This window comes from Pantherophis guttatus, chromosome 4 (assembly GCF_059756535.1).
Source record: "Pantherophis guttatus breed Tessera chromosome 4, ASM5975653v1, whole genome shotgun sequence".
NCBI lineage: Eukaryota > Metazoa > Chordata > Lepidosauria > Squamata > Colubridae > Pantherophis > Pantherophis guttatus.
This window is the reverse complement of record NC_142066.1, coordinates 57,282,429-57,295,330: the sequence shown is the minus strand read 5'-3', so window position 1 is coordinate 57,295,330 and position 12,902 is coordinate 57,282,429. Positions and strand designations below refer to the sequence as shown.

The window sequence follows — 12,902 nt, the reverse complement described above, 5'->3', positions numbered from 1 at the left end:
TACTTCCTGCCAGCTTCTAACAGCCAAAGTCGAAGTCCCAGAGGACTTGCAAGCAGACCAATAGGTAAGTAAGCAGTTGGGTGGGAGAGGGTGCACAAGTAGCCCAGTTGGCATGATATAAGCATAAAGAAGCTCAAGGAGGGTGCAAGGTGCAGAAGACTTACCAGAGCAACTTGCGATCTTCCCTGTCAGCTTCTCTACCAAGTTTGCTTGTGGGAAGCTGGCAGGAAAAAAGCCACAAATTGCAATCCATATGATTATATCAAGCTGCAACTATCGTAAATGTGGGCCGGCTTATGATCACATAACCACAGGGATGGAAGGATGGTCAGAATTTTGAGGACGAGTCATAAACTCCACTTGTTTAGTGCTATTGTAATTTGAACAGTTGCTGAACAATTGGCTGTTAACCCAGGACTACCTGCAGATAGATAATGAAACAATTCCTTCATTAGAATGTTATTTTTTATAGAAAATACAAATATGGCAATATAATTGATATAATTAGACTTCTGCACAACTGTGAATTTCATTAACATTTAAAAGCTAAAGGATAGTGGACATATGTGATTTCTGGATACCACAACCAATTTATATACAAGCCCAGTCTATCTCATTCCTTCCCTGGAACTACAGGAAACTACAGATCATTTGTTAGACACCCCAACACGTGGATCTTTAGGAAAGAGAAAGCTCAATGAATGAAGTTGAACTGAGTTGCTGCATCTGACCACCTGCAAGGACTAAATAAAGCAGGCACAAACTAACATTGACATAGAGTCAATATTATGATTATTTTTTCCAAAACATTTTTGCAAGATATAGAAGCCAGTATGAGTTCTGGTGTCAGATCAGAGAATGAATCAGTATTTACTGTATTCTATGCAGTAGAACAACTGAAACCCTGGATTGTAGGGATAGCTATTTGGCATCTGGATCTTTGCACCATTTTGCACTCTAGCACTCTGATTTTACTTTTGCTTGAACATTAATAAGACAAAATATCAATATCTAATGTGCTTATTGGAATATACTATAATTGGAAGATCTACAATGTAATGGCTTAGGGAACTGCACTTTGCAAATATGTACGGTATTTAGAACAGCAGTGTCTAGCCAAAGAAGATGTTTGCTTTCCTTCCAGCTTTTATTAGGTTTTTTTTTCCTTAAGTTTCTTCCACAGTCTGCATATACCTCAAACTTTTGTGTATATATTTCCCACACAATTCCCCGACGATGTTCATGTTCGTAAACATAGTTTCACACAGCTTGGTCAGGAAATGGAAACTGGCAGGAATTTGAGCAGAAACAAACAAGTAACACTTTTAGTCAACAACACACATATGTTCCTACTACACAAAGTTTGAATTCAGAAATATAGGAATGTGTGCGGCCTGCTGAATTGGATCCGTGGCCCATTTAGTCCTGCAGTTTGTTCTCACAGTTGCCAACCAGTGGCTAACCAGCAGCTAACCAACTATACAAGGAAGCCCACTAGTCTGCCAGGTGGATGGCCATCAAGGCTGACAGTCATTGAGCCTCATGATTTCTGTGAATTGTTCCAACTCTGTTTTGAACCCAGTTGAGATGACAGCCAGCAGTAGTTGTGGCAGTGAATTCCAAAGTTCCAATTATATGCAGTGTAAAGGCTTTCACTGTACTAAAGTTCAATATAAAATGCATGAAATCATACATTGGAATACCCTGTTTTCCCCAAAATAAGACATCCCCTGATAATCAGGCTTTGAGCACATGGCAATAAGGCCAAACGCTTATTTCAGGATTAAAAAAAAATATAAGACAGGGTCTTATTTTCGGGAAAACACGGTACCACTTTAAGCTTGTAATGTTCTGTTGTATTTCTCACAGAGTATGGCCTTCCATGTCAGAAGGCAGTTTAAGCTGCTGCATCCTACTCGCTTTCTCTTCCTCTTTCTCTGACATCTTCTTTTTAAATTAGCATTCATCTTAAAATGTTGCAGTTTATTTGATGACATAAAACTAAAAGTTCCTTTATAAAAGCCTGCAACTATGGATGGAAGTTGGCTGCTGCCGGTGTCCTCAATAAATGAGTCCACTCCTTTATAAAGCCTTTGGTCAGCAGTGATCAATAAGAGCTTGTGGCAAAGAGTTCCACAAGCAAACAATATATTTTGTGACATGCTTTTTTTCCTTCAGTTGACAGTGTATTAGTACCGATTGCATGTGTTCTGAGGACAAGTTCTTCAATATAGGGATATGAAATTATATCAAAGAAAGCCCATAAACAAGCAGAGCAACAGCGTGCTAATGGGAGGGAGGTTTGGTAATGGAATGTGAAATCAAATGGATCATCAGAGTGACTGGAACAATGGGAGAAATGTAGACAACAGACTAAAAGCTTCTGGGACCGAATCCTGGCTCAGATTTAATCCTGCTAAAATGCTGCTGCGGCATATTGAACTAATGCAATTTTTGGCTTTGTAATAGAGGAGGAGGGAAGGGCTAAGGCTAAAAATAAGGGCTAAGAAAAAGAAATTTACTCAAACATTAGAGTTAGTTCTGGTTTGTGGTTATTCATTCCTTTTCCTGCAGAAGACAAGACAATTGTAGTGTGAAGTGGTGAGAATATTTCAAGGGCTGAAAAACACGATTTCCAAGAAAACACTATAGAAGGCTCAACACAAAAGAAGGATAAAACAAGTTCAGAATATATAGCAAAGAGAAGGAACATATTTAACACTTCCTTTTGATTGGTATTTACAAGATATTTAGACGGAGGAAAAAGGTCACTCCAAATTTCAGTTTATGTAGTGACTCCTTTTGCTCACATTGAGTCATGGTGAGAAGATGATTTAAAGGCTACAGTAGGAGAAGAAACTTGAAACAGTCTCCCTTTCTTTTTCCCCAAAGGATACAATCATATAAACAAATTGGATGGTTAAAATATATTCAATATTTTCAAAAATATTTGGAGAAAGTTTCTCATGCAAAGCTTATGAAGAACCTTAGTTGGGATGGGATGACAGCATAGATTACCAACTAATCTATGGGATGGGATGACAGCATAGATTACCAGTTAATAGGGCATTCATGGGAGGGGGTATCGAGAATGCTAATAGGCCAGTTGCAAGATGCAATCAAAGCCCCACCCCTCACTTTTTAGGTGTATCACATATCCCACAGACATGAGACAAAAATAATGAAATAAAACAGCCCAGGATTTCACTGCTCAGAAAAAAATAAAAATAAAGGTAAATTGGGATCACAAAAGAATTTCAGGGATTGGTATTAAACAGTTCTCTTGCTAATTAATTATTTGTCACTTGATTTCACAAACTGATGTCATCTACTTTTGGATTATTCTGGGAAGCTTACAAAATTTTAAATGTTAAAATAGCATACTCAGCAAAATAACAAACTCTAGAAGTCCTGAATGAAAAGATAAATTCTATTACTCAATTATAATAAACCAGGCCTGCAAAAAGCCAGGTTTTTTTGCATCTTCTTTTTGCCATCAGTTGGTAATCTAAATTTTGTACATGTCCAATAGCAATTTGTTCCAAAATCCCAAACTCTTGTTGTAATATTTTAAAACTTCTTGACAATCATCTGTAGTAAAAAACATATGTGACACCCATTTTTCTCATTTACAATAAACTCCAAAATATCATATGCTTATCGCATCACACTACAAAAAAAATAAAATCTCCAACCACTAGAATTTTCTATTTCTCTTTGGCATTATTTAGGGTTGGCTAGATATTTCATTTGACAAGGGAATAGCCATCTTGCTGAAAACATTCTTGGTGTCTTTAAAAGGAGATTGGTTTTTGCACACTTCTTTTTCTAAGCATTTTCAGGAATTGCTTAATACCCGGTTTTCAGTTATTATGAATCTCTGGATCAATAAATCTGAAAACACTAGGTGAGTTTCCTTCAATTCTTAGAGAAAGAACTTTTAATATACAAGTTTAAGGACTTAAAATGTGTGTTTAGGATGGGGAAGAAATGAACAGCAAAATTAGAACTTTGATTTTGAAAACATATAAATGGACTAAGTGTCCAGCTAAATTTGAAATATGATTTTGGAATTAATTACAATAATCCTTCTCATCAATAAATGCTGTTGTTTGGGATAGTTTTTGAAGGTTGGACACTAGAGGGAACTAGAAGGAACTAAAGATTTATTAAAAGAGAATGGTGCAAAATATTTTAAAATTGGACATACTGAAGGGTATTTTTGAACAATGGATATATAAATTTATTTTAAGAGTGTCTGCCTCTGTAGATAGACTGTGTTTAAAAGATGTTATGGAACAGGTTTACTAGGCAGAAAAATGAAATAAAATTACAAACCTTGAAATCTCCACTTCAAAATGAAACTCATATTTACCTACAGAAATATATCAGTTCATTATAATAAACTATAAAAATAATCTGGGATAGATACTATACTGTTCATTCTATATTTCAGTCTTTTATCACAACCAAAGCTCTGCTTTTCATTGACTGACTTGGAATTAAATGATAGATCCATATAATAGTCAATATAATGCTATATAATCCTACAATTCCCTTTTTCCAAAACTAAGTTTATTCTATAACAATTAGTAAATCACAAGCTCATTTCCCTACATTGATGAAATTAGTAGTTTTCTTCAGTTTCCACCTCTTCTGCTTTTGTTTTGTTTTGTTTTTTGTTTTTTTTTTGTTCTGAACATTGAATTACTTCTTAATTGATCAGTTCCCGTTCCTATGAAGAGGCTTTAATTACTGATCTCATTTTATTTTCTTTTGTAGCAAATTAATGATTAGCTCCATGTTCATACAAAAACCAGTACCTGATTAATTAATCAGCTGTCCACCAGTATCAAACCAACCATTCAAAGGAATATGCAACAAGTTTTAATTTAAGACACAATTGATATTGAAAACAATCAGTACTTTTTTCCATCAGTTCTCTTTTTCCAAGAGAATGACATTTTATTGCACAAATGTGGCCTCAAAAAAATCAGAAGACTACAGATACAACTTTGAAATACAACTATCCTACAATGAAATCATGTGAACTTTCATAAAAATGTAGAATGAAAAAATGTTGGGGAGCAATTCTAGATTTGCTTAATTTTGGAAATTTGAAAATGCAAACCTGTCAGAATGTAAAACAAAATGCCAGAAAATCTCAGAAAAGCTTATGAAACATCTCACAAGCTTTATCATAAATGGGGCACTATGCAGGATTAGAATTTTTAATATTGTCCTGCCTTGCCCAACCTGTCCTCTGCCCACTTACTTCTCTAGACAACAGAAAGATTAGCTTTGGAATAAACTATCCTCTGGAGGAACTACAGACAGAAAGAAAAACATAAAGGGGGATCTGTAGTTTGAACCACCTACCCACTATAATTGGCCATGTATTGCATGTATTGTTATATAAATTGTGTGACTCCCCCACATCCAGCCGCAGCGGCAGCAATTCTACCTTTGCTCCCATCATGGCAGAGTGATTATCTAATTCATTATGGATGAGATCTTCTGCGTACCTTCAATTAAATCTAGTTTAACATACACCTACAATAGAGAGTTTAATGGAATCCATTAAAGAGGTTTTGAAGAAAGAAAGCGTAGAAGGCAAAAGTGGATCAGAAAAAAAATTAAAGCTGGAACTTTTTTACAGAACAGAATGGAAACAGTGGGGAGAGAGACCTCCCAGTGACTGCCTTTAACTACGTTCTTCTGCCAATTTTTGTCAATTTCCCATTTTTTCAATGATTCTACAAAATCTTCCTGTTCTTAAATGTTTGGAGAGGCTAAATTTTTAATTTGTATTATTTCGCTTCTACTTGTTCTGTTTTAGTTTATTTTTCTGAAATGAATGTCTTGGAAGGATGGTAATATTGAGTATCAATTAAGTAAAGTATATTTTACTATTATTATTAATATTCATACCATTCTTTTAACCCAACAGCTCAAGATAATGCATTCTCTCCTATTTTCCCACATAACAACCTGTGAAATTGATCCAAAACCACATGTACATCCTTGGGTCTTTCCAGTCATAGTCTACCTTACTCCACTTTGTCTCAATTAAGACAATAAATACCCAAAACATTGGTAAATCTTTGTAGTCTTACTTAGTTTGACGCTAAATAATTGCCAAGTTATATGCCCGCAGAACAGTTAATATGCAATGACGTATGATCATGTTATTATTGCCATACATTTATCTTCAAAAGAAAGAGGCTGCTGCATCTCTGCATGAATTACTGTTCTACCCTGCCTCCTTTAGAGCTATTTTGCATTAACAGGATCTGTATGTTAGTTCGTAACTGATATATGACAAAGACATACCCAAAACTTGGATAGAGATGCTTATATGTGGGGGCAGGGGGGGCATACTTCTTGCCATCAGAAAATAATTCCAGAATAAAATAGAATGGGTACCTTCTAAAACAGGGTTCCCCAATCCCTGCCCTGTTGGGAATCAAGCCATACAAATAGCAGGTGAGTACGTGGAGCTCCATTTGTGCAAGCAGTGGGCTTGCACGAGAAACCATCCCCTCCCTCCCCAAAACCCCCACTGCCACCGCTGCTGGTCCATGAAAGGTTGGGGACCATTGTTCCAAAATCTAGATGTTCTTGCTTTTTTACATTGACAGTGTTAGGTCCAAATTAAGGTAATTGTTTATTATAGGGGTTTTGTGCCTTTGCGTCACTGTTGCCTCCTGGCGATTGGTGTAGTTCCTGCAATTTTCCAAGTGATTTGCCACTGCCTTCTCCCTAGGGCTGAGAAAATTGACTGGCCTAGAGTCACACACCTGGCTTTGTGCTTCAGTAAGGACTAGAACTCTGCTTTAACAACTCTCCTAAACTGGCTCACAAACTAAGCTAACTAAATATATTTTACAAGGAAATCAGTGATAAGCCTGTCACACTGAATTAATTGGAAACTGGACTCAATATGATGCATTTAATACTGAAGGATGGTAAATGTTATTTTATTTTTTTAAAGAGGGCCTCAAGTCAATGAAGTATGGAAAACATAATACACTACATTCATGGGGTGTAGGAAATAACTTTCCCACTCTGAGTCTACCTCTCCAGCAGTCTCACAAATGTTTCTTGACAAAGCTTTCATTGCACAACCTTCCTGTCTCTTGTAGTACAACCCTCCTTTTATTCTTACCACAGATAGACTACCTCTACAATGTTTTTCGATTAGCAGCACATTGAGCAGTACATCTGGAAGCACTCTAATTTTTCAGGTGGGTCTTTTTGCATAGGGAAGTGAGCCAGTTCTGCAGATCCTGCCAGAAAATACTTCACTGTCCATCTCTAATACTCTTCTCTGAAATTAAATTCCCAGAATGCCACCAAATGTTAATTCCTATCACAACTCCAGGGGATCTCATAGTGGTTAGAACCAGAATTAAAATGCAGCAAAGCAAAATAATCTGTGTGACCAATGCTTTTTCTTCTATTTCTTCCTGCTGAAGGAAGGCAGAGCCAAAGGAAACAAAAATTCTCTAAATTTTGCAAGTGGGTCTTTTTGCAGATCCTGTACTTGGGGGACAATCCTACATCCTATCTAACAAAACTATCATCTTGGAACAGCTGCCACAGAAGATATGATATAAAAGACACTGAGATCCTACAATAGCATACAAATAATATTGTGCAAATATTTTAAATATAGGAAGTCATCAAAATAGGAAATATGTATTTTGAGATGAAAAAATGGCCAGGCATCAATTTCTAAAATGTGTGAATTTGAGTGAGAATGTCTCCTGTCCACTTAACTTTGATATAATAGTTAAGGTGCAGGGTTAAAAACTCACAGGAAACTGAGTTCTAGGTCTCCCTTAGGCATGAAAGGGGCAGTCATTCTCTCCATTCTTCACAGGGATGTTGTTGTGTGGAATACAGGAGCAGAACTATTAAGTATATTCAGCTTCTTGAGTTATACAGACATACCTTATTATATTATGCTTCGCTTTATTGCACTTCACAGAGACTGCATTTCTTTTTTTTTACCCTCCATCAGAAAAAGATTAGAACTCGCTAAAGCTCAGATTATTAGCATTTTAGCAATCAAGCATTTCTAATTAAGGTATGTACATTTTCAGATACAATGCTATTGCACACTTAATAGTACAGTAGAGTACAATATAGTGTAATTATATATGCACTAGAAAAACAAGAAATTTTTTTACTCTATTGAAATATCTACTTTCTATGATCTATAACCAAGCCCACAATATGTCTAACATATGCCTATATATATTTTAAAAGGCTGGATAAATTAATAGCAGCAACGGCTTTCATTTACCTAGAATATCTAACAAGATACATTAAAAACAGACCATATCCATTAACATATTTTTACTGGAGACAAAGAAGAACTTCTATTTCTTTACTGAATTGTGAATGTTCAGTTAAAAAAACAATTCCCTGTGTATAACAATTTGTCTCCCCTCTGAAATTATTAAAGAGTGTAGCAACTTTCTGAACCTAGTAGTTGAAGTAGGGATTATCTAGAATTTTAAAATTAATTTATTTATTTTTTAGAGAGAAGAAAACTGTCAAAAATATCCAATTCTCCCTGCAGCTTCATCCCCTGGCCACTTACGCTTGGCAGCATTTTTAAAACTAAGGCAGCTCTGCAAATAAGCCTTCCCTCAATTGCTTTAAGATCTCTAATTTTATCTACAGTATGTAGTTGGCATACTGAGGTCAGTAGAACAAGAGAAAGATGAAAACGTGAGCAGATGAGATTAAAAGATCCAATAGGAATGCACAAGTTTCCCACTAATATTTAACTAATGATGCTTTATGTTTTGAGATATTATAAAAATCTATCACTGTATTACACTATAAATAGCTATGCAAGTATCCTTATATAGGTCAGGCATATCTTTCCTGAAGAAACTATCTATGACAGCCATACATGTCCATAACAGGTTCTGTGCATCAGAATATTGACTTGTGCATCATAACATCAACACACACAAATGAAACATTCATGATGCAAGAATGTAAATCACACCATTTGAATCATGGCAACATAATGCAGGTATCATAATTTGATCTAGGCTCCCATCTTTCTGAATTCAAAATCAGCAAAGCCATAATTCTCACTTGCTGAGCTTGTGTGCCACATTTAATTGCAATTTATCAACTTTTTCTTTTTTTCTTAGTGAACCCAGTATGAGTTCACACAACACGCTAACAACTTGGATGGGTATGTATGCAAAGCAAAAATGTGGTCAGGTGGGGGCTCAGGGTTATATGTGAACACAGCCTTCGAGAAAGGAACAGAAAGCAGAGTCAGCAGAACATAAAAAGGTGAAAGTTGAACTGACATTAGGAAGTAAATGACATATCTATTCAGACTATTTTTCCTAACTTGCTGCTTTCCAGATATGAAGCACAATATAATTAGCTAGGTATGATGAGAGTTGTAATCCAACAATGCTAGAAAAGGTAAAGACAAGAAAGTGGAGGTAAATGTGATTATTACATTTTTCATTTTTTTAAAAAGTTCTCATTTCAGAGGCAAGCATCAAACATGGGAGAACAATCTATAATGGCTTAAGACTGCTGCATAACATATTATTGCTTTGATGCAAATGTTCTCTGATTTCTGTCTCTTTTTTCTTTCTATAGTCCAAAAATTGGATTTGCATATTAAAAAATGTTTGGCTAGCTTTGGGTTCCATGCATTGTGCCATCATAGAGAGTTGGGCGGATTCAGTAAACTATGGTTTGGTTAACTGGATAGTGCATCTGCAAGCACAACCAGCAATCAAGATGACTGTATTGATATTAAGCATTAATTGATCTAATGCCCACATGAATGCTAAATCAGAAACTGTATACTGCAAAGCTGATCAGCTCTGAGCAAGATTTTGTTCACTTAATATGCTCCTACATAAATGATGACCTCGTAATACCCTGCTTCTAAAATCTTGGAATCCAGCTATCTGGAAACTCAGATTTAAAGAGTTTTTAAAAAGGAATAAGGGTGGCCGAGACGTCTTGCAAGTACAATAGTTCTTCTATTTTCTAGCCTTTCATCATTTCTTTTTGTCATGGACACAAATTGAGAATTGTGAAATATTTTGCTTTTATATTGTGCTTGAGTAGGTAAAGCTCACCTTTAATTACCAACAGTACTACTTCAAGAAATACTGACAAAGATGAAATTGACTAATAAAGAAAATAGGAAAGTGGAAGTAATCCTAAACTACTGATACTTTCTATTTAAAAGAGTTGCAGTTTTAACTGATATTATACTGTTCTGATGTCTCTCCATGATCTCCATAATTTGAATTCTTCAGATTGGATTCTAGAGCAATGTCTATCATCTACCCCAAAAGGTGAAAAAATAATCCCAGATCCCATTATCCACACCATATTACTTTCTTTTGGAGTGATGATGTTAGCTGCAGTACATCATCAGCTCAAGTTCACATAACACATTAGACTAGATAAAAACAGGTTGGTAAGTTTGTGCTTCAGCAGGTTATAAAAATATAGTCATCGCCTTCAGCCATGATACAATTTATTGGAGGAGCCACAGTTTGTTGTGGGAATATAGCAATTGTGGTTTATTTATTTATTTCTCACCACAATCTAAATCTAAACCATACTGGCTAGGGAATTCTGGGAGTTAAAGTCCACACATCTTCAAGTTACCAAGGTTGAGAAACACTGATCTAAACAGATACATAGCAGCTTACAAAAAGGAATAAAACACAGAATATATAATAATACAGAAACAAAATATTGAAAAACCTACCAACAACTGTCAAGTGGGCTCATTTTCTCTATGCCCTCTTAAAAGAATTCCATCTTCATCTTCTGCCAAGTGGAAAAAGATGGGTGGGAAAAGTCTTCCTGAGGACTGTCTCTATCATGGAAAAGTAATGCTTCCTGCTTGACCTCACCCAACTGGAGGACAATCGTCTGCTTTTCCAGGCACAATCAAATCAGTTGAGCAAATTCTAATAGAGCAGTGCAAATCTTGCAAGTAAATTTTTGTTAGCTGGGGTTTATATAGTATGCTTTTTAAACCATGACTGATTGTCGGTGATCTCAATCTATAATTAGGGACCATAGATGGGCCACGTACATAGTAATTGAAAGTCTTATTATGTTTATTAATTATCATCCATTAGTAGTTCCTGAACAAAAGACAGATCATTCTATTAAACTACAGAGATACACACAAGCATCTGCAACCAATAATGACATCAAAATGATAAAATGTGAGTTGTGAGATCATGACACAAGCTTTGGCTTTTGAACTTGCATTGCATAAAAATACACAAGGGGCAAGATTTGTGCCACAATATTGCAGTGTATATCACTTGCCCCCTCTCCATGATCTTTCACATATTTATACACTATCAGCCTCAAAAGATTATCAAGGGTGTAGTAGTTTTGGCAAATTTCTTACAGTGTTTTAGGTAAGAGCACCAAAATATCATTAGATATGGCCATTCTTTGATTATTTTTTATTTGATTTGGGCTCCTAGGGGTACCATCGGTGGAATGTACCACAGAGCCCAAAGTCAGTATGTTGCCAGCCTTGGCATATGTAGTAGTTCTCAGTGTTTTTTATGACAATTTAATGGTCTGCAGAACAGAAAACAATTGGTTTATGGTACACTGTACCATGTAAATCCAAATAATAGTACTTTATTTAATAAGTTATGATTCAGTAAATCATAGCTTAGCAAGACATATGAACTTAGCTATTATTGCTACTGATTACATAGGAAAGATAAATATAAGTGATGTTTTGGGATGAAAACATCTTGTGCTTGCTGAACAAGGGTAACTTGTCCAAAGTCCCTTCCCATGGACATATCTAACTCAGAATGCTGGCAAGAATTGGCTTTGGCAACAGTGGGCAGGAGATGGAATGCCAGCAGAGACATTTCACTTCTTGTCCTAGAAAAATGCTTGAGTTATCTAAAACCAAAGTGCTGCACCACTGAATATTAGTATCCAGTTAAAAAGTTGGAAGTAACTATTGCCACCCAGCCATTACATGTGTATACCATCTGGCTTCAAAGAACAGCTTGGAGTTTGCTCTCTCCTCCCACAGCCACCTGTGCCTTATTGGTAGGAACCTTAGTACAAAGCTGTGAGAAGAAAAAGAAAACCAGCTTATGAAATGGTGTGTGGGAGAAGCTTCTTGGAATCACTTACAGGGCTTCCTCCTTTTCTGTCGCCTCCTCTGCTGCCACCAGTCTCTTTTCTCACTCTTGTGTCCAGTTGATACTTCTGGATCTCTCCCCCAGAGTTGTGTTTCACCAGCCTAGTGGGATATGTGATTTCTGAAATACCCCATCTTTTGCGCCAACTGGAATTTGGGACCCACCTCCGCAAATCACCAGGTTGTGGATCTGCCTTCACAAAACCTCCAAAATGAAAAACAGAACAAAATCAACAATTGTTGTGCAAGGTGCAATCAAAGCAAAGAGAAAAGAGTAGTTGGAAGATCAACAAAGGAGTTCAATCTATTTGGAAGTGAAAATCCTTGTGCATAAATTCTGGTGTGGAAGGGAAACAGGTCATTTTGGTATCAGTGGAGAAGGCAAAAATCTGAATATACTCAGATAATCTGTTCTAGATTGTAGGCTGAGTGCCAGAAGACACCTGAGGACTAAATTCTAATGCATTCTTAGTCAAACTGAACTAAGCCAAACCTTGGTGTATAGTAAAAGTCAATGCTTGGCAGGAACACTTGCACATAGCTAGTATAAAGAAAAGCCAATCCATATTGAAAACGGCCATCTCAGTGTCCTTTCACACAACCTTAGGCCTGATTCACTTTCTTTTGGGCATGCACACTACTTTACATTCTAGAAATGACAGGTGCTGAGGTTAAACCTTTTCTGGAATTGACA

The 12,902-nt window shown here is 36.2% G+C and overlaps 1 protein-coding gene across 10 annotated transcripts in view; it reads right to left on the bottom strand.

Annotated features, from left to right (window-relative positions):
* Window positions 1–12,902, bottom strand: part of ADAM11 (ADAM metallopeptidase domain 11) — a 103,050-nt gene that overhangs the window by 88,587 nt on the left and 1,561 nt on the right. For all 10 annotated transcript variants that reach the window (XM_034416069.3, XM_060691718.2, XM_034416070.3 and 7 more), the window contains exon 2: window positions 12,202–12,413. In XM_034416069.3, the coding sequence (XP_034271960.1) occupies window positions 12,202–12,413 (212 nt within the window). The remainder of the gene's footprint in view (window positions 1–12,201; window positions 12,414–12,902) is intronic.